The sequence below is a fragment of the Melanerpes formicivorus genome, unplaced genomic scaffold (assembly GCF_026170545.1).
Source record: "Melanerpes formicivorus ecotype bairdi unplaced genomic scaffold, bMelFor1.0.p_v2 SCAF_166, whole genome shotgun sequence".
NCBI classification, from domain to species: domain Eukaryota; kingdom Metazoa; phylum Chordata; class Aves; order Piciformes; family Picidae; genus Melanerpes; species Melanerpes formicivorus.
In genome coordinates, this window is record NW_027142518.1 from 276,850 (window position 1) to 301,565 (window position 24,716).

The window sequence follows — 24,716 nt, forward strand, 5'->3', positions numbered from 1 at the left end:
TGAGGGATGTGCAAGGAGAGCCCAAGGGGCACTGGGTGTCAGCTGGAGCAGAGGAGGTGCCAGGGGAAGAGAAGGGAAAGCTTTTTGGCTGTGAGGGTGTGAGAGGGCTGGAGCAGGCTGCCCAGAGAGGCTGTGGAGTCTCCTTGTGTGGAGGCATTGCAAAGGCAGCTGGCTGTGTTGCTGTGTGAGCTGCCCTGGGTGCTCCTGCTCTGGCAGGGAGGTTTACAGCAAAAAGGCTATGAGGGCACACTGCTGGCATGTTACAGAAAGGAAGAACCTACTCACAAAGCAACTTCAACAACTAGGCTTCTCCTCTCTTTACTCCAAGCAGGCAATTCCAACTGAGAACACACAGCGAGGAAGAAACATGCACCGCAGAGAGGTAAAAAAATGACTGATAGCTACCACAGCATTGGCCCTTTAAGAGCAAGCAACCAAAACCAGGCAGACTGCTGGGGGCAGAGGGAAGAGCAGTGCCCTCCATACCATGCTCATATGGGGAGAAGGTGCCAGCATCAATGTTGATGTAAGGATCGATTTTGATGGCAGTCACACGCAGGCCGCAGGACTTCAGGATGGTGCCAATGCTGCTGGCAATGATGCCTTTGCCAATGCCCGAGATGACTCCACCAGTCACCAGAATGTACTTCATCGGAAGACCAGCAGGGGCAGCCAGGCCTCCAGCTGCAAATCTGAAAGGACAGAGGCAGACATCTGGGGGATGCAAAGTCAGGGCAGGGGAAAACGCAGCCCCCAGCGCGCAAAGAATCTGACCGGAAAGGACCCCCGGAAACAGACACCAAAAATGACTGCTTTGGAACCTGGGAGCAGGACTCAGCTCCTCTGGGTCATACACCAAGGCATACAGCAAGCACCTAAAGCCACTCTGCAGGCAGGGGGAAAACAGACACCGTTTGGAAGGGAGCTCAAAAGCTCCTCCGGTCCAACCCCCTGCACTCAGCAGGGACATCCTCCACTACAGCAGCTTGCTCACAGCCTTCTCCAGCCTCACCTTCAACAGCTCCAGCCATGGAGCCTCAGCTCCCTCCCTGGGCAACCTGGTGCAGTGTTGCAGCAGCCTCCTGGGGCAGAACTTGTTCCTCACAGCCAATCTCCACCTGCTCTTCTCTCCTTTCAAACCCTTGCCCCTGGGCCTGGCCCTGCAGGCCTTTGGGAGCAGTCACAGAATCATAGAATCAATAAGGTTGGAAAAGACCTCAGAGATCATCAAGTCCAACCTGTCACCCAACACCTCATGACTACCAAATCATGGCTCCAAGTGCCACATCCAATACTCTCTTGAACACCTCCAGGGATGGTGACTCCACCACCTCCCTGGGCAGCACATTCCCATGGCTAACAGCTTGCTCTGTGAAGAACTTTCTCCTCACCTCCAGCCTAAACCTCCCCTGGCACAGCTTGAGACTGTGTCCTCTTGTTCTGGTGTTGGTTGCCTGGGAGAAGAGACCAACCCCCACCTGGCTACAACCTCCCTTCAGGGAGTAGGATGCTCACAGCCACACAGGGGCTCCAAGAAAGCTGGGGAGGGACTTTGGAGGGTGTCAGGGAGAGATAGGACTGGGGGAGATGGAGCAAAACTAGAAGTGGGGAGATTGGGATTGGATGTGAGGAAGAAGTTGTTGGCCATGAGGGTGGTGAGAGCCTGGCAGAGGTTGCCCAGGGAGGTGGTGGAAGCCTCCTGCCTGGAGGTGTTTGCAGCCAGGCTGGCTGTGGCTGTGAGCAACCTGCTGTAGTGTGAGGTGTCCCTGGCCATGGCAGGGGGTTGGGACGGGCTGCTCCTTGAGGTCTCTTCCAGCCCTAACACAATTCTGTGGCTCCATGATTCTATGATGTGGAGCCAACCCCCTCTGTTTCAGACTCTTCCTTCGTAAATCAGCTTTGGTAGTTGCCAACATTTGACATTTCTGTGCTGGAAAGTCACTTGCCAAAGGGAAATAGAAATAGGAGCCAGGGGAAGGAGAGGTAAAAAACCCATCAGAATATTGGCAGCAAACATTTTGCGGGGAGCCGGAAATCAGCACAAGCACAGCAGAACACCAATCACTCCCTTCAGTCTTATCAACAACAGCAGCTCATTGGCCCCCAGCAGGGATTACCGGAGCTCTCCACCCCGACCGCGCTGCGCTACGGCGAGCCCCGGGCTGCAGCCCAGCCCCTCCGAGGGGCTCCCCACGCCCCATCGCTGTCCCAGCAGCACGGCGCCCCCCGGGGCGGCGGCAAACGGCTCCGCCACGGCCCCGGTGCGGGGTAGGAAGGGCGGCCACAGAGTGGCCGCGGAAGCGGCGGCCGGGCCGGGCGGCAGGAGAGCGGAGCCGGAGCGCGGTGGGGGGTAGGGGCGTAGAGCTTCCCCGTCCCGAGCGACCGCAAGCCGCCGGCCTCCCACTTACCAACCCCCGCGCCGCCTTGTTGTTTCTCAAGGCGGATGCTCCCGACAGCGGCCCGAGAGCCCAGACGAAAGGCGGCCGGTGCCCGGGGGCCGCAGGGGCGCCGCCGGGGATCGCCACACCGCGGGGAACCCCGCGCGGGAGCTAGCGGCAGCTCCAGCGGCAAGGCGAAGCCCCGCGGCAGCGCCCCTCACCGCCGCCCGGCCCCGACGCGCAGGTGCCAAGCCGACAAGCCCGGTTCGCCGCTTCGCCGTCGAGGCGGACCAGCAGCGCGGGGGGCCGCGCTGGGTGCGCTGCCGGCGCAGGCCGAGGGGCCGGGCGGGACGCGACAGCCCGGCCGTAGCACGGGACAGGTGTCCCGCGGCGGCTCCGCACCGCGGCCGCCCCGCCGCTGGGGGCGCTCTGCCCTCCCGCCGCGCCAGCTCTACCGCTCCCCCGTCGGCCGCTCCCTGCGGCGGGGGGCGGGCTGGAGCGCCGCGCTTCGCGACGGCCGGAGGTGGCGTATGCGGAAGGAGCGGCCAGCTCGGGCTTCCGCGGACGGGGCCGCTCGCCCCTGGGGCTTCGAAGCGCTCCTGAAGGGCCGCGGGCGGCCGGCCCCGCTCCTGCGCCATGTTGCGCGGCCTGGGTAGCTGGTTGGGGCTGGAGCGAGCAGGCGAGGAGAAGCTGCTGCCCGCCGAGGAGAGGAGCAGCTCCGCGGAGGAGGAAGAGGCGGCGGCAGCTGTAGGCGCGGAGCCGGCGGTGCAGAGCTCGGAGCAGGTGGAGCTGCAGGCGGACTCGGAGGCGCTCCTCAGCCAGGCCAAGGGACTCGGCAGTGAGTGTCCTGCCTTCGCAGCCGCAGAGAACAGGGCGGGGGGAGCGGGGTGTGGCTGCCCGGCCCCGCTAGCGGGGCACGCCCGCACCCGAGCAGACCGCCGCCTTCGCCCAGCCCCTGCGGCTCCCCGGGGCCCGAGTGCCCCCATCGCCTCTGCTTTGCTTCCCCGCGGTATCCTGGGCCGCAGCGGAGAGGTGCGGGTCTCCTTCCCGCCCCGCACACACCGCTGCTGGGCAGCCTTCGTGCAAGGAGAATGCTCGAGTGAAAAAAACCCTAGCTTCGTTTGCTGAGGAGCTGTGTCCTGCCCTGGCATCTTCACCAGGGCAGCGCTGTAAAAGAGAGTAAAAGAGCAGCAGAGCTCCCTTAGTGCGGGGTGAGCAGCACAGGATAGCAGCTGGAGGCAGAGCAGATTAATGCATGTTTACCTCATAGAGAAGTTGCTGCTAGTACTTAGCAGTGACACTTAACAAAGCTTTAGTTGAGGGGAACAATTGCATAGAGGTTTTGAGATGAGTTAACCGTTTAGTCTCAAGTCACCCAATGTGAGATTGCTTTTCATCTGGATACTGACAACTCCAGTGCAGAGTGGGGAGCAGAAGTTTGCAAGGTGACCTGAAGACCCAAACCTGCAGCCTGTCTCTTCAGATGTAAATGATCATCTGAGTTAAGATTAGCTAGGATGGAAATCAGTGTGGTGAAGAGCCTTGAAAAGTCATTTTGCATCTCTTGGAAATCATGCCTGCTAGCTGCAGCCTTTTACCACCTACCTCAGAAGGTGGAGTTTTGGACACAGCTTGTCCTGGGCAGCTGAGAAAGTTGGAAGTTTGGAATTGACTTAATTCAGTTCCTTTCATCTCAGTTTTTGTTTCTCTGTTTCAGAGGTTTGTTTCCAGTAGCAGCTACTAGTAAAGAGAGGTATTGGGTGGAGTTGCTGTGGGTGGAAGGATGTTGCCTCCCTGGAAATGAAAACAAAGGCAATAAAAAACCAACCCCAACAACTTGCATGCTTCAGACACAAACCAAGTAAATGGCTGAGCACTGCTGGATAAAGCACTGGCCAGACAGCCAGGCCCAAAGAGTGGTGGTCAGAGGACTTAAATTCAGCTGGGGGCCAGTCACAAGTGGTGTTCCTCAGCATTAAGTCAGGCCCACTTCTCTTTACCACCTGTATCAATGATCTTGATGAGGAGTTAGAGTGCACCACTAGTAAACTTGCAGGTGACACCAAGCTAGGTGGGAGAGTTGCTCTGCTGGAGGGTAGGGAGGCTCTGCAGAGAGACTTAGATTGGTTCAGTGGACTGAGGTCGATGGGATGAGCTTCAACAAGGCCAAGTGCTGGCTGCTGATCTTGAGCCACAACAACCTCATGCAGTGCTACAGGCCTGGGGAAGTGTGACTGGAAAGTCGTCCCTCCCCAGCCTTCAGGTACTGAAGTGCAGCTCTAAGGTCTCCCCTGAGCCTTATCTTCTCCAGGCTGAACAGCACCTCCCTCCTCAGGAAGCTGTAGAGGGCAGTGAGCTCACCCCTCAGCATCCATTTCTCCAAGCAGGCAAACCCAAAGCCCTCAGCTGCTCCTCAGGCTGTTCCTTCCAGCCCTTTCACCCCCTCTGGAAGCATTCAAGGACCCTTAGCATCCTTCTGAAATTGCTGAGCCCAGAGCTGCACACAGTGCACAAGGTGAGGCTGCCCCAGCAGTGCATGTAGCAGGATGATCACCTCTTGGCCACCTGGTCATGCTGTTTGATGCCCCCCAGGCTGCAGTTTGCCATCTTGGCTGCACACTGCTGGCTCACATTGGGCCTGCTGCTGACAAGCAGCCCCAGAGCCCTTTCTGCAGGACTGCTCTCCAGCCACTTCTCTCTGTGTTTCTGTTTGTGCCCAGCATTACCCCATCCTAGCTGCTGAATCCAGCATTTGGACATAGTAAATTCCTGCCATGGCTCCAATCCATCTACATCCTCCTCAGCTCTTACATTGATGTATTTGCTGTGGCACTTGCTGACAGTGGATCATTCTATACTCTGTGATTGTGATACTGCAGTCATCAGACAGCTGCTCAGATGTGATAAAGTGTTTGCAGCATCGTGACATCATCTGAGGAGCAAACAATGCCAGGGTCCTGTGTCAATAAAATTGATCCCTGATGGAAAGAGAATTGGGAAAGTTGGGTGATGGGAAGCTCCCCAGCAGCCAGCAGTGCCCTCCTGCAGCCCAGCAGGCAGCTGTGTGCCAAGCTACAGCCAGAGGAGTGGGCAGCAGGGCAGGAGAGAGGATTCTCTCTCAGAGACCGTGGGCTCTGCTCTGCTCAGACCTCACCTCCAATCCTGCCTCCAGCTCTGGGGTCCCCAGCAGGAGAAGGACACAGAGCTGCTGGAGGGAGGCCAGAGGAGGCCACCAAGATGCTGCAAGGGCTGGAGCAGCTCTGCTGTGAGCACAGGCTGAGGGAGCTGGGGGTGTTCAGCCTGGAGAGGAGAAGGCTCCAGGGGCACCTCAGAGCTGCCTGCCAGGAGCTGAAGGCATCCTGCAGGAAGGCTGCAGAGAGACTTTTGCTGAGGGGGTCTGGAGCCAGGCCAAGGGGGAATGGTTTGGAGCTGAGGCAGAGCAGGGTCAGAGTGGAGCTGAGGCAGAAGTTGTTGAGGGTGAGGGTGGTGAGAGTCTGGCCCAGGCTGCCCAGGGAGGCTGTGGCTGCCTCCTGCCTTGGGCTGTTGAAGGCCAGGCTGGCCGAGGCCTTGAGCAGCTGAGTGGAGCTGAGAGGTGTCCCTGGGCATGGTGGGGAGCTTGGAGGAGCTGAGCTCTGAGCTCCCTTCCAGTCTGAGCCCTTCTAGGATTTTAGGAATTCTTTGTAGACCACAAACTGAGTTACATGATTTTGAAAGAATCTTTCAAGCAGGAATCCAACTGTCTAAAGAGAAAGGGAAGTAAATCTAGGAAGGGCATGAGATGTGAAGAGATCTGTTTCAGGTTTTTCCTCTTCTCATCTTCCAAAGGTTACCTTTTCAATTTTGCCACTGCTGCTACAAAAAAGATCTCTGAATCCGTTGCTGAGACTGCACAGACAATAAAGAAGTCTGTAGAGGAAGGGAAAATTGACAGCATCATTGACAAGGTATTTCCCAGCTAAAAACCTCACCTCATTATCTGTTTGCTTACTGTGCCTGAACGATGGAAAGTCTCCCAGTGTGAGGGTGGTGAGAGTCTGGCCCAGGCTGCCCAGGGAGGCTGTGGCTGCCTCCTGCCTGGGGGTGTTGAAGGCCAGGCTGGATGAGGCCTTGAGCAGCTGAGTGGAGCTGAGAGGTGTCCCTGGGCATGGTGGGGATCTTGGAGGGGATGAGGTCCCTTCCAGCCTGAGCCATACCTTTAATTAGCTGAGAAGAAGAGGCCCTAGGTGCATGAGAATGTGCTCCAGCAGTGTGTTTGCATCTTTGTGTACACAAGAGTAGTGAATATTATATTACTTTAATACTGTGCTTCCCCAGTCTTTATTTCAGACAATTATTGGAGATTTTCAGAAGGAACAGAAGAAATTTGTCCAAGAGCAGCAAACCAAAAAATCAGGTAATGGATGGGTGGGTTGGAGGCTTGGTTTTGTTCCAGTATCACAGTATCACCAAGGTTGGAAAAGACCTCAGAGATCATCAAGTCCAACCTGTCACCACAGACCTCATGACTAAACCATGGCACCAAGTGCCACATCCAGTCCCCTCTTGAACACCTCCAGGGATGGGGACTCCACCACCTCCCTGGGCAGCACATTCCAGTGGCTAACAACTCTCTCTGGGAAGAACTTCTTCTTGTAATTACAAACATGGGCTAGGGTTTGCACTCTAGTATTTAATGAGTTTTGCTGTAGGAGTTGCTCTGCTTACATGAAAGGCATCATTATGCTTCTCCATAACTCACTCACTCCACAATGATCTGTGATCCAAGTCCTTTTGAGCTCTCCATTCCTGCACTGCTGACCCCAGTGGATCTGAGACTTCAAAATAAGCACAGTCTAATCTGTCATTAGTTGTTTTGAATGCTGCTTTTCAGCCTTGGCTTTTAATCTCTTCTCATGTGCTCCCTGAATGCAATGATAGCTCTGTGGGCAAGAGAAGCACTAACAGAGGGCCTGACAGGAAGAACCAGTAGCATCAGCTGTGAATCCACATAGGTGAAAGATCTTGCACAGGCAAATCACTGCTGTGCACCAGAGTTCTGTCTGAATTGTTACACCAGGTCTCTGTAGGATGAGTGACATGGACAGTGAAGAGATTCATTGATGGATACATCTGCATCCAGCTCTGGGGCCCTCAGCACAGCAAGGACATGGACCTGATGGAGAAGGTCCAGGGGGGCCACAAAGATGATGTTGGGACTGCAGCACCTCTGGCACAAAGACAGGCTGAGGGAGCTGGGGGTGTGCAGCCTGGAGAAGAGAAGGCTCCAGGCAGACCTCACAGCAGCCTGCCAGGACCTGAAGGGGCTACATGAAGGCTGCAGAGGGACTGTGCCCAAAGGCCTGCAGGGACAGCAGCAGGGGCAAGGGTTTGAAAGGAGAGCAGAGCAGATGGAGATTGGCTGTGAGGAACAAGTTCTGCCCCAGGAGGCTGCTGCAACACTGCCACAGGTTGCCCAGGGAGGGAGCTGAGGCTCCATGGCTGGAGCTGTTGAAGGTGAGGCTGGAGAAGGCTGTGAGCAAGCTGCTGTGGTGGAGGATGTCCCTGCTGAGTGCAGGGGGTTGGGCTGGATGCCCTCTGGAGCTGCCTTCCAACCCAACCCATTCCATGATCTACAGCAGTTCCTTTCCCTCTGTGTTCAGCCTGCAGAACTGTTTTGGAGGTTTCTATGAATCCATGAATCAGTTTAACTCAGGAGTGTTTAACTCAGGTGTGTCTGCAGTCAGTCTGTAGCATCTTGTGATTCATGACAAATGCACAACATTGTTTTTCTGCCATTAAAGAATTGAGGCCATCTGGGTGTGAGGAAATTAATACACCAGTGAATGACTTTGAAAACTTGGATTGAGACAAAGTTTGCAGTTTCAAAGGCAATCTAGGAGCTGTTCAAAAAGGGCCTGGATGTGGCACTTGGTGCCATGGCTTAGTTAGCCATGAGGTGCTGGGTGACAGGTTGGACTTGATGACCTCTGAGGTCTTTTCCAACCTCATTGATGCTGTGATTCTATGTGCAAACAACTTCATCATTGCACAGCACCATTGCAGTAAGTAAACTAATGGGTGCCCAGTTCTGCCTTGGTGCACAGTGCCAAGAAATCCATAGCTGTGGTTTTATTGCAATAGAAATCAGCAGCCTGTATGAGGCCTTGAGCAAGCTGGGCTGGTGGGAGGTGTCCCTGCCCATGGCAGGGGGTTGGAACTGGATGATCTTTTAGGTCCCTTCCCACCTAAAGCATTCTATGAACTGTTTCATTTAGTACTTTTTTCTTCTCTCCAATAAGCAAAGATCCATTCCTAAGCTGTTTCTCTTCGGCCATCAGCTTAGTTTAGGACATAGGAGCAGTGAATTGGCTTACTGGTGTAAGCCTGCTTCTTCTTGTAAAATCCTGTGGTGCTCTAAGCAAGGTGGGGTTGGTTTCACTGCTTTAACATCTAATACAGATGCAATTGCTTTCCTTCTTTCAATACCAGAAGCAGCAGTGCCTCCCTGGGTAGACAGCAATGAAGAAGAGACCATTCAGCAGCAAATTTTGGCCTTATCAGCAGTAAGTATTGCATTGCTTGCAGCTTTTGAAACTTTCCTTCTGCAGAAATTGAGAGCAGCCCTGCAGAGAAGGCCCTGGGGGTGCTGGTGGGGGAGAAGCTGGGCAGGAGGCAGCAATGGGCACTGGCAGCACAGAAGGCCAAGGGCAGCCTGGGCTGCATCCAAAGCAGTGTGGCCAGAGCTGGAGAGAGAGGATCCTGCCCCTCTGCTCTGCTCTGGGGAGACCTCAGCTGCAGGGCTGGGGCCAGCTCTGGAGCCCTCAGCACAGGAAGGACATGGACCTGATGGAGGGGCTCCAGAGGAGGGACACAATAAGGGGGTTGAGCAGCTCTGCTGTGAGCACAGGCTGAGGGAGCTGGGGGTGTTCAGCCTGCAGAAGAGAAGGCTCCAGGGGGACATTAGAGCTGCTTTTCAGTGCCTGGAGGGGACCTGCAGGCAGGTTGGGGAGGGACTGCTCAGAAGGGGCTGTGGGGACAGGACCAGAGGCAATGGTTTGGAACTGGAGCAGGGCAGAGTCAGATTGAACATCAGGAGGAAGCTCTGCACAGTGAGGCTGGGGAGACACTGGAACAGGCTGCCCAGGGAGTGCTTGAGGCTCCATCATTGGAGCCATTCAAGCTCAGCCTGGATGTGTCCCTGGGCAGCCTGCTCTGGTTGGAGGTGTCCCTGCTGCCTGCAGGGGGGGTGGACAGGATGAGCTTTGAGGCTCCCTTCCAACCCAGTGCAGTCTGTGAAAGGTTAAAACTGTCTTTCCTTTCTCCCCCCAAGAGTAAATAGCTCTTTCAGTATCATCTTGAGCCAAAGCAGATACCCAGGCTAATGCCTTCATTTTTTCTAAACCCTGTAGAGTCACAGATTGCATCAGGTTGGAAGGGACCCTCAGAGGTCATCTTGTGCTCTTTGTGGTATGCTAGGGTTCTGTGGGCAGTGGAGTTGCTGTGCTGGTGCTGTGTGGAGGATCCTTGCTCTGGCAGCAGTTGCTGCCCATGGCTCTGTTCCCCTCAGGACAAGAGGAATTTCCTGCGGGATCCCCCAGCAGGGGTGCAGTTCAACTTTGACTTTGATCAGATGTACCCTGTGGCCATGGTGATGCTCCAAGAAGATGAACTTCTCAATAGGATGAGATTTGATCTAGTTCCCAAGCAGTAAGTCACTCCTGTTGGTAACTCTGCATCCTTCTGCTTTAACTGTGTCTGTAAACAACAATGAATGAGGCCTTTTTGCTTCCTCCACTTCCTTCCTTCTCTATTCCTGTTTCCTATTCCTGTTTCTGTCTGCTCATTTGAAATGCATGCGTGGCTTGGAGCTTGAGGAGGGCAGATTGAGACTGGAGAGGATGAAGAAATTCTTTCCAGTGAGGCTGGGAGACTCTGGCACAGGTTACCCAGGGAGGCTGTGGCTGCCTCCTGCCTGGAGGTGCTCAAGGCCAGGCTGGATGAGGCCTTGAGCAAGCTGGGCTGGTGGGAGGTGTCCCTGCCCATGGCAGGGGGGTTGGAACTGGATGATCTCTAAGGTCCCTTCCAACCCAACCAATTCTGTGATTCTGTGTGGATTGCAGTTCAGCAATTGGAGGAAAGAACAGGAGATCTGTTGGATATTTGAGACTAATGAGGACCTGATGGCTTCATTTTGTCCAAGTCCACTGTGCTCAATTAACTGCAAATCTCTTTCCCAAACAAAGGTAAATGCAGCAACAAAGCTGTTCAGGCCTGTTGGTGTAACTGACACCCCACAAAGGTTTTTTTGAGGTAGCTAAGAGTCCCCCTGGGGAAATAGTAAAAGGATGCATCACAAAACATAGAATCATAGAATTGTTTGGGTTGGAAAAGACCTCTGAGGTCATGGAGTCCAAGCATCAAGCTGAGGCCACCACAGCCATTAAACCATGGCCCAAAGTACAGCAGGAGCAAGGAAACAAAACTGGTTTTGACCTGGCCATGGGAAACCTAACTCAAAGATGTTTGTCCCAACAGTTATGACCCATTCCAGTATGGCTTATTGACCCCAGCTTCATGCCAGTGCTGTTCTCCCTCCCTCTCCAGTCATACAATCAGAATGGTTTGGGTTGGAAGGGAGCTCCAAAGGGCATCCAGCCCAACCCCCTGCACTCAGCAGGGACATCCTCCACCACAGCAGCTTGCTCACAGCCTTCTCCAGCCTCACCTTCAACAGCTCCAGCCATGGAGCCTCAGCTCCCTCCCTGGGCAACCTGTGGCAGTGTTGCAGCAGCCTCCTGGGGCAGAACTTGTTCCTCACAGCCAATCTCCATCTGCTCTGCTCTCCTTTCAAACCATTGCCTCTGGTCCTGTCCCCAAAGATCTCCAGAGAAGGGGCCTCAGCTCCCTCCCTAGGCAGCCTGTTCCAGGGCTTTGGCACCCTCAGAGGGGAAAAGGTTTTCTTCCTGTTGAGGTGGAACTTCCTGTGGTGCACTTAGCAGCCTCTGCCCACTGCCCTGTCACAGGACACCACTGACACAAAGGGGACAGTTTTCCCACTTACCAGAGCTGCTCCCTTCTGTGTTGGCAGATTGTAGTTACTGAAGGTCCTGTGGGTGTGCTGCAAGATGTGAAGATGATTCTGCTGCCATCCAGGAATGACTTTGCCTGTAGGTCAGAGATGTTCCTGTCCCACCTGAGGCCTAGAGAGGATGAAGATTGATCGTGTTTGACAGTGACAGAATCAGAGCTGTTGGGCTTGATCTGGGAGGTCTTTCCCAACCCAACCAATTTTACTCTTCTGTGTCTCCTCCTTCCCTCTGCAGACCTGATTTTACTTCATCCCTAGCTGATCAAAGGAACCACCTTTCCAAAGGTAGTAATCAAAACCTGTTTGCTCTCTCTAGTGTAAAGGAGGAAGTGTTCTGGAGAAACTACTTCTACAGGGTGTCCCTAATTAAACAGTCAGCACAGCTCACTGCCCTGGCAGCTCAGCAGCAGGCAGCAGGCAAAGAAGAGAACAAAGGCAGAGAAGAGGACAACCAGCTGAAAGGTATGGAAGGGATTTGGTCTAGCACAGCTCACAAAGTTAGTGTCATGCACGCTGACTCTATGCATCAGGTGACACGGACATGTCACAGCACCACAGGATGTGAGGGGCTGGAAGGGAGCTGCAGAGAGCAGCCAGGCCAAGCCCCTGCCAGAGCAGGAGCACCCAGGGCAGCTCACACAGCAACACAGCCAGCTGCCTTTGCAATGCCTCCACACAAGGACACTCCACAACCTCTCTGGGCAGCCTGCTCCAGCCCTCCCACACCCTCACAGCCAAAAAGCTTTCCCTCCTCTTCCCCTGGCACCTCCTCTGCTCCAGCTGACACCCAGTGCCCCTTGGGCTGGCCTTGCACATCCCTCAGCAGAGCCTGGCTGCCTCCTCCCCACACTGCCCTGCACATCTTCAGCCCCAGCACCGAGGGCAGCCCTCAGGCTCCTCTGCTCCAAGCTCCAAGCCCCAGCTGCCTCAGCCTGGCCTCACAGGGAGATCTTCCACTGCCTGCAGCAGCTTGGGGGCTCTGCCATCCACTCTCTCCAGCACTTCCCTCAGCTCCTTCTTGACCTGAGGGGCCCAGACCTAGACACAAGATTCCAGATGTGGCCCTCAGCAGTGCAGAACAGAGGGGCAGGAGAACCTCTCTGACCTCCTGACCACAACTCTAATGCCCCCCAGGACTTTTTCCTGGGCAATTAGGCAGGAAATTAGTTAGGCAATTTCTGGATCATCTCTTGTACTGTATCTAAATGCCCTTTTTAAGGCTGGCTTCCCTAACTGGAGGCCAACATGAAGTAATTAATCACTTGCTGGTAACTCCTCATAATGTTCAGGCTCTTCTTACATCTGGCTGATGTTTAAAAGAGAATTAATTGCCTTCCATTTTTCTCTCTCTCTTTTCTCTCCTTACCTGCCTCTTGCACCAAGTTAAATGAGCATGGTTGGTGTGAAAGGAAGGATGAAGGGACAAAGGGCAGGCATCCAGTGTTCTGGTGCAGGCTAACTAGACCTCTAACAAAACACATTGTGAAACCTAGGAATGCCTGGAGGAGGACTGCAGAATGGTTTAGGTTGGAAGGGAGCTTGAAGATCGTCCAGTTCCAACCCCCTGCTATAGCCAAGGATATCTCCCACCAGCCCAGCTTGCTCAAGGCCTCATCCAGCCTGGCCTTGAACACCTTCAGGCAGGAGGCAGCCACAGCCTCCCTGGGCACCCTGTGCCAAAGACTCCCCAGCCTCACTGGGAAGAATTTCTTTAAGCAGCTACCAGTTAGGGAATTCCTTTAATTAGAATTGATCTTAATGTTAAAAATTAAGCCTGAAAAAAAGATTCCCTCTTCAGGAATTGATGAGTAAGCAAGAAGGGTCCACCTGGACACTTTGCAGGAAGCACAGCTGGAAGCTCAGAGCTGCTTTGCATTTTGATGCCAATGGAAATGCTAAGCAGGCAACTCCATCCCCACCACAGCCTGCCTGGGGTGTGAAATGTTCTTGCAGCCACCTGGATTCATACTGGGACCCCCCCACCCTGTGAGAACCTCTGCCACAAGGACAGGCTGAGGGAGCTGGGGTTCTGCAGCCTGGAGAAGAGAAGGCTCCAGGCAGACCTCACAGCAGCCTGCCAGCACCTGAAGGGGCTCCAAGAAGGCTGCAGAGGGACTGTGCCCAAAGGCCTGCAGGGACAGCACCAGGGGCAAGGGTTTGAAAGGAGAGCAGAGCAGATGGAGATTGGCTGTGAGGAACAAGTTCTGCCCCAGGAGGCTGCTGCAACACTGCCACAGGTTGCCTAGGGAGGGAGCTGAGGCTCCATGGCTGGAGCTGTTGAAGGTGAGGCTGGAGAAGGCTGTGAGCAAGCTGCTGTGGTGGAGGATGTCCCTGCTGGGTGCAGGGGGTTGGGCTGGATGCCCTTTGGAGCTGCCTTCCAGCCCAACCCACTCTGTGATTCCAAGTCTACACCTGTGTCACTCATTGCTCTCATGCCCTGTGATGCAGTCTGTGTTTTATTTCACAGTCTCAGCTGTTCCTGATCACAGTGAGGGGCAGGGGGCTAGGACCAGATGATCTTCAGAGGTCCCCTCCAACCCTTCCCATTCTGTGCTTCTGTGTTCCTGTGATGTCACCTGGCAGTAACCCTGAAGAAATCCTTTGCTAACTTTGCCCTTGTTTAAGGGCAGCAATTTGCTATTCTTCCATTTTGGGGTTGCAAGCCCTTCAGCAGCAGCTGAACTCGGCTTCTAACCACCAGGACTCCTTAAAGCTTCAAGCCCCACTATTTCCTTGTCCACGTAGTAGCTGTGCAGGTGAAAGGTACACAAATGTCATCTCTTTTTCCTTGTGTTTTGTCCCCTTCTTGACAGAAGCAGTACGGCCCAAAACACCTCCCGTTGCCATAAAGCCTCCAATCAAACCTCAGGAGGTAAAACTGCTCTTTGGATTTCAGCTGATCTTCAGTCCAAGAACTTGTTACTGAATCAGTAATTGTTCATTCTGTGTTCTGTGCATCTGAGTAAGTTGTGCTATGGAACTGTAGTAGGATAGGACAGGACAGGATAGGATAGAACAGGACAGGACAGTATAGAACAGGACAGGATAGGATAGAACAGGACAGGACAGAATAGAGCAGAACAGGACAGGATAGGACAGAACAGGACAGGACAGGACAGAACAGGACAGGACAGAACAGGACAGGACAGAACAGAATAGAATAGACCAGACCAGATTGGAAAAGACTTTGAGACCATCAAGTCCAACCTATCACCCAGCACCATCTGATCAACTAAACCATGGCACCAAGTACCCCATCCAGACTCCTCCTGAACACCTCCGGTGATGGTGACTCCACCACCTCCCTGGGCAGTAGTAAAATAGTTGAGAGCCCTGACCTGCTGCTCTGCTGTGAGATGTTAATGACTACACTTTAAAAATCCTTTTCAGCAGAAGAATCAGGAGTCTGGCTGAAAAATGCTTTCACTGGTGTCCTGCACAGCAGAACAACACACAGCTGTGCTCTGAACAGTGACACTTCCAAACTGCTCAGACTAGAAGGTTTGCATGCAGCCCAGCAGGCAGCTGTGTGCCAAGCTGCAGCCAGAGGAGTGTGGGCAGCAGGGCAGGAGAGAGGATTCTCTCTCAGACACCCTGGGCTCTGCTCTGCTCAGACCTCACCTCCAATCCTGCCTCCAGCTCTGGGGTCCCCAGCAGGAGAAGGACACAGAGCTGCTGGAGGGAGGCCAGAGGAGGCCACCAAGATGCTCCAAGGGCTGGAGCAGCTCTGCTGTGAGCACAGGCTGAGGGAGCTGGGGGTGTTCAGCCTGCAGAAGAGAAGGCTCCAGGGGCACCTCAGAGCTGCCTGCCAGGAGCTGAAGGCATCCTGCAGGAAGGCTGCAGGGAGACTTTTGCTGAGGGGGTCTGGAGCCAGGCCAAGGGGGAATGGTTTGGAGCTGAGGCAGAGCAGGGTTAGAGTGGAGCTGAGGCAGAAGTTGTTGAGTGTGAGGGTGGTGAGAGTCTGGCCCAGGCTGCCCAGGGAGGCTGTGGCTGCCTCCTACCTGGGGGTGTTCAGGCCTTGAGTATCTGAGTGTAGCTGAGAGGTGTCCCTGGGCATGGTGGGGAGCTTGGAGAAGATGAGCTCTGAGCTCCCTTCCAAGCTGAGCCATGCTAGGATTCTACTCAGCCACATGAGGAAAGCCTTCATACAAGTCTACTTGTGGGCCATACTCTGCCCAGCTCTTCAGCAGCTGTCAAGCTGGATTACAGGAATTCATTGGATGCTGCACTGCAGGAGCTCCATCGCTGTATTGCAACAGCAACAAGTGGGGGTTGAGACTGTAGCATCCTTTAACTCAGTCATTCCTGGATTGTAAGAGCAGTGCCAAAGGACACTGTTGGCAGAGGCAGAGCTGTGCATTCACCTGCCAGTAATGTTCAGGGCACTAAATTAAGGGAGAAAGATTTCAACAGAACAATCCTCTCTTCACCTGAGGAGAGAGTAGGAAAGAGCTCATTGGGTTGTGTAGTCTTGGGTCCTGTTCTGAACTACTCAGGAGTGTGTTACTGCTTCTGAAGATTACACAGAGTGAAAGCTGTTAAGAGACACAAGAAGGAGCCTAGGATGAGAAACAGCTCATTTCCAGGACAGCTAGCTTAACATTTCTGTCTGTACCAAAATGCTCCTCTTTGAGAGGCTCTGAAGAAGGAGAGTTGTCAGCTGGAGGTGTTTGCTTTGCTTGCTCACTGCCTCTGCTTGCAGGCAGGCAGCCACACCAGTGTGCTGTGTCTTGGTGACTTTTCTTTCCCCCTCACTGCAGGATGAAGAAGAGATTTCCACCAGTCCAGGTGTGTCAGAGTTTGTGAGTGATGCTTTTGATGCCTGCAATCTGAATCAGGAAGACCTGAGAAAAGAAATGGAGCAACTGGTGCTAGACAAGAAGAGGGAAGGGACTTCAGCAGTAGAAGGTAAAGTTGTCATTCTCTGTCTTCAGAGGATCACAGAATGCCAGAGGCTGCAAGGGACCTGCAGAGAGCATCCAGCCCAAGCCCCCTGCCAGAGCAGGAGCACCCAGGGCAGCTCACACAGCAACACAGCCAGGAGGGTTTGGAATGGCTCCAGAGAAGGAGACTCCACAACCTCTCTGGGCAGCCTGCTCCCCTGCCTTTGAAATGAGAGCAGAGCAGCTGGAGATTGGCTGTGAGGAACAAGTTCTGCCCAGGAGGCTGCTGCAACACTGCCACAGGTTGCCCAGGGAGGGAGCTGAGGCTCCATGGCTGGAGCTGTTGAAGGTGAGGCTGGAGAAGGCTGTGAGCAAGCTGCTGTGGTGGAGGATGTCCCTGCTGAGTGCAGGGGGGTTGGAGAGGATGAGCTGTGGAGCTCCCTTCCAACCCAGCTGTGATGGGTGAACTGCTTTAACTGTCACGCCAACCCATTCTATCATGAGAAGAAATCAAATGGAGCTTATACTTAATTCAGCAGAAGAAATATCAGTATAAAAAGCATCACCAGTTTGTGATGATGCCTCTCCTGGCATACCCATGAAGCTTCCCCTGAAGCCACTGCTGTGGTGCAGCTGCTTCTGACAGTGCAGAATTCACCTTGCACTGTGCTCTGGTTCTTGAGGAACCCTTCCTTCCTGAAAGGCTTACTGTTATTTTTCTGGTGGCAACCCATTGCCAAGCTTGAGGAACTCAGCCACAGGAGCTGCTGGCAGCTTTCCATGTTGATGGCAGTGTTTCAGAAAGTCAGTGCTGTGGAGTTTGGTCAGAGAAATCTCAGCTGCCCTCAGTGCCTTGGACTCTGGAACTCCGAACCTTGGTACCTGGGCTGCAGTACCAAGCACCAGTGGAGCACACATCAAACACCCAGCTCCTCCCCCAAGCTCTTGCCTTGGATAGGCAGAGCTAATTAACAGAGAGATTAACAACACAGGAATGCTTTCTGACTTGTTTGTGCCCTCAAGTATGGAATATGATCACCTTTACCCCTGATTCACTGAGCTTGCCTAGCTCCAGATGGCACTGAGGAGCACACCTGCTGCTTCCCTTAGATCACCCCCAGGAGCTGAGCTTCTGGTTCTGATGTTCTTATTTTCATAACAGTAAATCCAACAAACTGGAGAACTTAGCATAGAATGGCTCAGGCTGGAAGGGAGCTCAGAGCTCAGCTCCTCCAAGCTCCCCACCATGCCCAGGGACACCTCTCAGCTCCACTCAGCTGCTCAAGGCCTCATCCAGCCTGGCTGTCGAGAGTCGAGGCTTTATCTTTTTCCAAGGTCAGTCTGGCTGAAAGCCCAGAAGCTGTGAGCTGCAGAGGGAGAAAGTGCAAGACTGAGACTAGTCTCACTGGGAATCAAAGTTGCTTTCTATCAATCCACCAATTAAATCAGTTTAGACCTGTCTTGTTTATAAAACATTCAGCCATGGTGGCCCTTTGTTAAAGGCACCGCCTCAAACGGTCACACTGGCCTTCAACACCCCCAGGCAGGAGGCAGCCACAGCCTCCCTGGGCAGCCTGGGCCACACTCTCACCACCCTCACCCTCAACAACTTCTGCCTCAGCTCCACTCTGACCCTGCTCTGCCTCAGCTCCAAACCATTCCCCCTTGGCCTGGCTCCAGACCCCCTCAGCAAAAGTCTCTCTGCAGCCTTCCTGCAGGATGCCTTCAGCTCCTGGCAGGCAGCTCTGAGGTGCCCCTGGAGCCTTCTCTTCTGCAGGCTGAACACCCCCAGCTCCCTCAGCCTGTGCTCACAGCAGAGCTGCTCCAGCCCTTGCAGCATCTTGGGGGCCTCCTCTGGCCTCCCTCCAGCAGCTCTGTGTCCTTCTGCTGCTGGGGACCCCAGAGCTGGAGGCAGGATTGGAGGTGAGGTCTGAGCAGAGCAGAGCCCAGGGGCAGAATCCCCTCTCCTGCCCTGCTGCCCACACTCCTCTGGCTGCAGCTTGGCACAGAGCTGCCTGCTGGGCTGCAGGAGGGCACTGCTGGCTCCTGGGGAGCTGCTCAGCACCCAGCACCCCCAAGGCTCTTTCTTCAGGACTGTTCACAACCCACTCTGCACCCAGGCTGCAAAAAGACTTTAATTCTTTTCTTTTTTACCCCAGAGGTTTAAAAGTGCACAGAGAGGTTCAGCTGATAGGAGACTGAAAGCCTGAAGGCAATACAGTGACAAATGGACACTCACTAGAGCTGAGCTAGGGGTTTGCTATCCACATCTTGGTTGTACTATACACACAGGACTAGAGGCTTGTGTACTGATGACTTCCTAGCTGTGGGCAAGCAGAAGAAAGAATTTCTTTAGTTTGTAAGAATGCTCTGTAAAAGTTGGAGGGTAGAAGTGAGACTCAGCAGCCTTGAGCAGCTGAATCTAGTTGAGAGATGTCCCTGCCAGGGATGTTGGAGGAGGTGAGCTCTGAGGTCCCATCCAGCCTGAGCCATTCTGTGATTCAGTCCAAATAGTACAGTAAGTTTGCAGATGACAGCAAGCTGGGGGCAGGAGTTGATCTGTTAGAGGGCAGGAGAGCTCTGCAGAGGGACCTTGCCAGGCTGGACAGGTGGGCAGAGTCCAAGGGCAGGAGATTGAACACATCCAAGTGCCAGGTTCTACACATTGGCCACAACAACCCCAGGCAGTGCTCCAGGCTGGGGTCAGAGTGGCTGAGAGCAGCCAGGCAGAGAGGGACCTGGGGCTGCTGGTTGAGAGTAGGCTGAACATGAGGCAGCAGTGTGCCCAGGGGGCCAAGAAGGCCAAGGGCATCCTAGCCTGCATCAGGAAGAGTGTGGCCAGCAGGAGCAGGGAAGTCATTGTGCCCTGTGCTCAGCACTGCTTAGGCCACACCTTGAGTCCTGTGTCCAGTTCTGGGCTCCTCAGTTTAGGAAAGATGTTGAGCTGCTGGAAGGTGTCCAGAGAAGGGCAACAAAGCTGGGGAGGGGTCTGGAGCACAGCCCTGTGAGGAGAGGCTGAGGGAGCTGGGGTTGCTTAGCCTGGAGAAGAGGAGGCTCAGGGGAGACCTTCTTGCTCTCTCCAACTCCCTGAAGGGAGGTTGTAGCCAGGTGGGGGTTGGTCTCTTCTGCCAGGCACCCAGCACCAGAACAAGAGGACACAGTGTCAAGCTGTGCCAGGGGAGGTTTAGGCTGGAGGTGAGGAAGTTCTTCACACAGAGAGATTGGCCATTGGGATGTGCTGCCCAGGGAGGTGGTGGAGTCCCCATCCTTGGAGGTGTTTAAGAGGAGACTGGATGGGGTGCCTGGTGCCATGGTTTAGTTGATTAGATGGTGCTGGGTGATAGGTTGGACTTGAGGGTCTCAGAGGTCTTTTCCAGCCTGGTCTGGTCTATTCTGTTCTGTTCTATATCAGTAAAGGTAATTTCTCTCTTGCAGAAGAACCTGCAGACTGGGAGAAGGAGCTGCAGCAAGAGCTGCAGGAGTATGAGGTGGTGACAGAGTCCGAGAAGCGTGACGACAACTGGGATAAAGAAATAGAAGAAATGCTGCAAGAGGACAATTAAAGCATTTCCACACCACCCTTCCAGCCCTGAGCACTTTCCCCAGGGCTGAGGTGGATCTCTGCTTTCAGGTTGTGCTGACAAAAGACATCCCAGAATCCCTAACTGTTATAATTCCATATGGGAATGCAACCAATACTTCTGTTCTTTCTATGAGCAGCTCCTCAGCCTCTCCGTTCTGCAGAAGGGAAGCAGCAGGAGGCAGGCCTGGCTGTGTCCCCCAGGAAGGGGTAAAACCACTGTAGGATGCTGAGTTGGAAGCATTTCTAGGTGCTCAAGAAGCTCTGCAAAGAGATGTAGACAGCTGAGAATCTAAATTGGGGGGTTTTGGGTCTCTTGCCTTCTGCTTGGGCTGCACAAGTGGATGTTGTAACTCAGTCCTCGCAGGGAGCTCCTCACCTTTCCGCTCTGAGCTCTGTATCCCCTGGGAATGTGTCCTGCTTTGGATTGAACTTCTCTCCTGGATGCAGCCATGACTTGGAGGAACTTCCAGTGGTCTGTTGCAAAGGAAAAGAAAACCAACCAAATGCTAATGCAGCCCCCCAAAAGAAGTGCTGATTAATTAGCAGCTCTAATGAAGTGGCAAACATTTCAGCATTTGAGTAAGAGCAGAGTCATTCACTGCTTGAATCCAGCTGTTGGGTTGGAAATCATCACCCTCAGCTGTCACCTTTCCCCCCTCCCCCAGGATTCATTGCATTCTCTGGCAGGAGGCTCTTCTGTTTCCACTTGATGTTGCTGCCTGAGAGCAAATGAAATGTTTCATCTTCTTTTACACTTGTGTAAAAAACTTCTGGCTGCTTTCAGCATCTCTATTAAACACTGTAGATATGTATAAAGTTGTCTCTTTTTCTTTGGAGGGAGGGCAGGATGGGGCTCAAGCCCAGAAATAAGGCTCTGTCACTCTGCTTAAGGCCTGGAGTTGAAATAAAGCTTTCTTCAAGAGAGGGGTTCTGTTATTTATTCTTTTTTAGGTGTCTGGAGGGTAAGGGAAGGTCCTGCAGCTATGGCAGGGCAATCAATCCAGGGTGGGGGGTGAGGAGATAGCAGCCCTGCAGAGGAGGACTTGAGGGTGCTGGAAGGGAGAAGCTGGGCAGGAGGCAGCAATGGGCACTGGCAGCACAGAAGGCCAAGGGCAGCCTGGGCTGCATCCAAAGCAGTGTGGCCAGAGCTGGAGAGAGAGGATCCTGCCCCTCTGCTCTGCTCTGGGGAGACCTCAGCTGCAGGGCTGGGGCCAGCTCTGGAGCCCTCAGCACAGGAAGGACATGGACCTGATGGAGAGGCTCCAGAGGAGGGACACAAAAACTATCGGGGTTGAGCAGCTCTGCTGTGAGCACAGGCTGAGGGAGCTGGGGGTGTTCAGCCTGCAGAAGAGAAGGCTCCAGGCAGACCTCACAGCAGCCTGGCAGGACATGACGGGGCTGCAAGAAGGCTGCAGAGGGACTGTGCCCAAAGGCCTGCAGGGACAGCACCAGGGGCAAGGGTTTGAAAGGAGAGCAGAGCAGATGGAGATTGGCTGTGAGGAACAAGTTCTGCCCCAGGAGGCTGCTGCAACACTGCCACAGGTTGCCCAGGGAGGGAGCTGAGGCTCCATGGCTGGAGCTGTTGAAGGTGAGGCTGGAGAAGGCTGTGAGCAAGCTGCTCTGGTGGAGGATTTAGTTGGGTCATAAAACTACTTTTTTCCTCCTTGCTGTTTGGTTGTCTGGGGGGTTGTTCAGTGGGGTTCTATGTGGGACCACAGCACAGGATGTCAGTTTGAAGCCCATGCATGCAAAGAATAACTCCATGTACAGGAGTATATCACCTGACCAGGAGATGCACCCTTGAACTGTTGGCCACTCAGAGATTATTGACTTGTCCTTTGCAATAGTCATTCCATAAAAGGGAATGGAGGGTGTCTAGTTATTTATTGGTGCACAGCCCAGGGTGGATTAAAAGGGTGGAGTTCTCCTGCCCCTCTGCTCTGCCCTGGGGAGGCCACAGCTGCAATCTTGTGTCCAGGTCTGGGCCTCTCAGGTCAAGAAGGAGCTGAGGGAAGTGCTGGAGAGAGTCGATGGCAGAGCCCCCAGGCTGCTGCAGGCAGTGGAAGATCTCCCTGTGAGGCCAGGCTGAGGCAGCTGGGGCTTGGAGCTTGGAGCAGAGGAGCCTGAGGGCTGCCCTCAGTGCTGGGGCTGAAGATGTGCAGGGCAGTGTGGGGAGGAGGCAGCCAGGCTCTGCTGAGGGATGTGCAAGGCCAGCCCAAGGGGCACTGGGTGTCAGCTGGAGCAGAGGAGGTGCCAGGGGAAGAGGAGGGAAAGGTTTTTGGCTGTGAGGGTGTGAGAGGGCTGGAGCAGGCTGCCCAGAGAGGTTGTGGAGTCTCCTTGTGTGGAGGCATTGCAAAGCCAGCTGGCTGTGTTGCTGTGTGAGCTGCCCTGGGTGCTCCTGCTGTGGCAGGGGGCTTGGCCTGGCTGCTCTCTGCAGCTCCCTTCCAGCCCCTGGCACTCTGTGATTCTCTCTGTATGCATCTAGGAAGTCTAAATGCAAACCCAGAGCTGCATATAAATATACCCACATAATTCCACAGTACTTCTCAGCTGTGACTTTTAAACTAGATGCCACTGCAAGAGGAGGAGCAACCAAGACAATGATCATTAATTTGTCACTCTATCATTTTTAATGAGACAGAGCTCTGCAGAAATTAGCTTGCAGAATGAATCACTTCATGTCTTAAAAGCCTGGGTTTCCTTCTGGCCCAGGTTGGGAACATGTTCCTTTGCTAATTCAGGGATCCATGGTGCTATGACAAAGCTCTCCAGGTACACTTGGGAGGTTATACTTCACCCAGAAGTGCATGGGCAGGGAGGTTCTTTTATCTCAGAGTGACTCTGACAGAGCAGGGAAAGACAGAACAATGCAGTCAGTTAAGGGTTATATATAAAACTAGAAGAAGGAAGGTTTGATGCCTGCTTTGATAGATGATGCTCTACAGAAAACTCTGTTGAGTATGGGGAAGGTTCATTGTAGTCATGCACAAAACCTTAATTCTGCAACTGCTTTTGTTCACACAGAGTCACAGAATGCCAGGGGCTGGAAGGGAGCTGCAGAGAGCAGCCAGGCCAAGCCCCCTGCCACAGCAGGAGCACCCAGGGCAGCTCACACAGCAACACAGCCAGCTGGCTTTGCAATGCCTCCACACAAGGACACTCCACAACCTCTCTGGGCAGCCTGCTCCAGCCCTCTCACACCCTCACAGCCAAAAAGCTTTCCCTCCTCTTCCCCTGGCACCTCCTCTGCTCCAGCTGACACCCAGTGCCCCTTGGGCTGTCCATGGACATCCCTGAGCATAAATAAATCTTACAAGATCACAGAGTGTGAGGGGCTGGAAGAGAGCTGCAGAGAGCAGCCAGGCCAAGCCCCCTGCCAGAGCAGGAGCACCCAGGGCAGCTCACACAGCAACACAGCCAGCTGGCTTTGGAAGGAGACTCCACAACCTCTCTGCTCCAGGGCTCCAGCACCCTCACCATACACAAGTGTCTCCTCCTGCTGAGGTGGCACCTCCTGGGCTCCAGCTTCTCCCTGCTGCTCCTTGTCCTGGCACTGGGCACCACCAAGCAGAGCCTGGCAGCTGCCTCCTGACCCCCAGCCCTCAGCTATTGATAGACATTGATCAGATCCCCTCTCAGCCTTCTCCTCTCCACTCTAAACAGCCCCAGGGCTCTCAGTCTCATTTGTTGTCTTAGCTATGACTCCCATGCTCAAATATGCAGGCTTCAGTCCAGCTAAAGCTGCTATTTCTCTGCATTTTCTGTCCTTCCTGAGGAGAAATGAGGCCAGTTTACCTCAGTGCCAAATAATGACCAGCAAATAGATTGATCACACCCAGCTTCCTCTCCCACTTCACTTCAGAAGTGTTTGCATGCTGGCCAGGTGCCCTTCCATGGCTTTGATGCCTGCAATTTAGAGATCAAAACAGTTTTGCTTTTGCTGTCTCATCACCACCACCTTGCATCCTGTATCATGTGCAACAAGACTTTCAAGCCCATCATGTGCTGGGTGGATGAAAAGTGCTGCTGTAAGAGCATTAGCAGGGTGGAGAGGAGCCTCTGGAGATGTTTAGTGTGGATGTAGAAACAGAGTCTCTCTCAGTGGGATTTGGCACATGGATGGAAGAGCTGAAACCATTGCCTCAGCAGGCAGAAACACCCCTGGGTAGGATCTTACAGTGGGGGCGGTCAGACTGAGAGAGTTGGGGCTGTTCAGTCTAGGGAAGAGAAGGCTTGGAGGAGACCTAATTGTGGCCTTCCAGGATCTGAAGGGGGCTACAAGAAAGCTGGGGAGGGACTTTTGAGGGGGTCAGGGAGTGATAGGACTGGGGGGGATGGAGCAAAAGTGGAAGTGGGGAGATTGAGCTGGGATGCGAGGAAGAAGTTCCCCATGAGGGTGGTGAGAGCCTGGCAGAGGTTGCCCAGGGAGGTGGTGGAAGCCTCCTGCCTGGAGGTGTTTGCAGCCAGGCTGGCTGTGGCTGTGAGCAACCTGCTGTAGTGTGAGGTGTCCCTGGCCATGGCAGGGGGGTTGGGACTGGATGAGCCTTGAGGTCCCTTCCAGCCCTGACAATTCTATGATTCTATGACACTGGCACAGGTTGCCCAGGGAGGTTGTGTCTGCCTCTTCCCTGGAGGTGTTCAAGGCCAGGCTGGATTAGACCTTGAGCAAGCTGGGCTGGTGGGAGGTGTCCCTGCCCATGGCAGGGGGGCTGGAACTGGATGACCTTCAAGGTCCCTTCCCACAGATTCTGTGAATCTGTGAGTGAATCTTTCAAGTAGAGGAACACTAACAGCCTGCCTTTGGG

At 54.1% G+C, this 24,716-nt stretch overlaps 2 protein-coding genes across 5 annotated transcripts in view; one reads left to right on the forward strand and one right to left on the reverse strand.

Annotated features, from left to right (window-relative positions):
• Positions 1 to 11,553, reverse strand: part of CTPS2 (CTP synthase 2) — a 63,186-nt gene extending 51,633 nt beyond the window's left edge. For 2 of the 3 annotated variants that reach the window (XM_068169168.1, XM_068169166.1), the window contains exons 1-2: positions 2,409 to 2,771; positions 487 to 692 (exon numbers count right to left, since the gene is read on the reverse strand). In XM_068169168.1, coding sequence (XP_068025269.1) covers positions 487 to 652 — 166 coding nt within the window. In that variant the 5' untranslated portion in view covers positions 653 to 692; positions 2,409 to 2,771. Of the gene's footprint in view, positions 1 to 486; positions 693 to 2,408; positions 2,772 to 3,983; positions 4,173 to 11,418 lie in introns of those variants that run through there. The other variant, XM_068169167.1, reaches the window with a different exon arrangement.
• Positions 2,905 to 20,831, forward strand: SYAP1 (synapse associated protein 1). Of its 2 annotated transcripts, none has more exons than XM_068169169.1 (9): positions 2,905 to 3,216; positions 6,204 to 6,322; positions 6,693 to 6,771; positions 8,847 to 8,920; positions 9,925 to 10,064; positions 11,762 to 11,907; positions 14,259 to 14,317; positions 16,206 to 16,353; positions 19,764 to 20,831. In XM_068169169.1, the coding sequence occupies exons 1-9, from the start codon at positions 3,015 to 3,017 to the stop codon at positions 19,889 to 19,891; spliced, it is 1,095 nt and encodes a 364-aa protein (XP_068025270.1). In that variant the 5' UTR covers positions 2,905 to 3,014; the 3' UTR covers positions 19,892 to 20,831. The 2 variants fall into 2 exon arrangements, with proteins under 2 accessions (XP_068025270.1, XP_068025271.1); XM_068169170.1 differs by having other exon boundaries at positions 6,705 to 6,771.
• Positions 20,832 to 24,716: the final 3,885 nt, after the last annotated feature.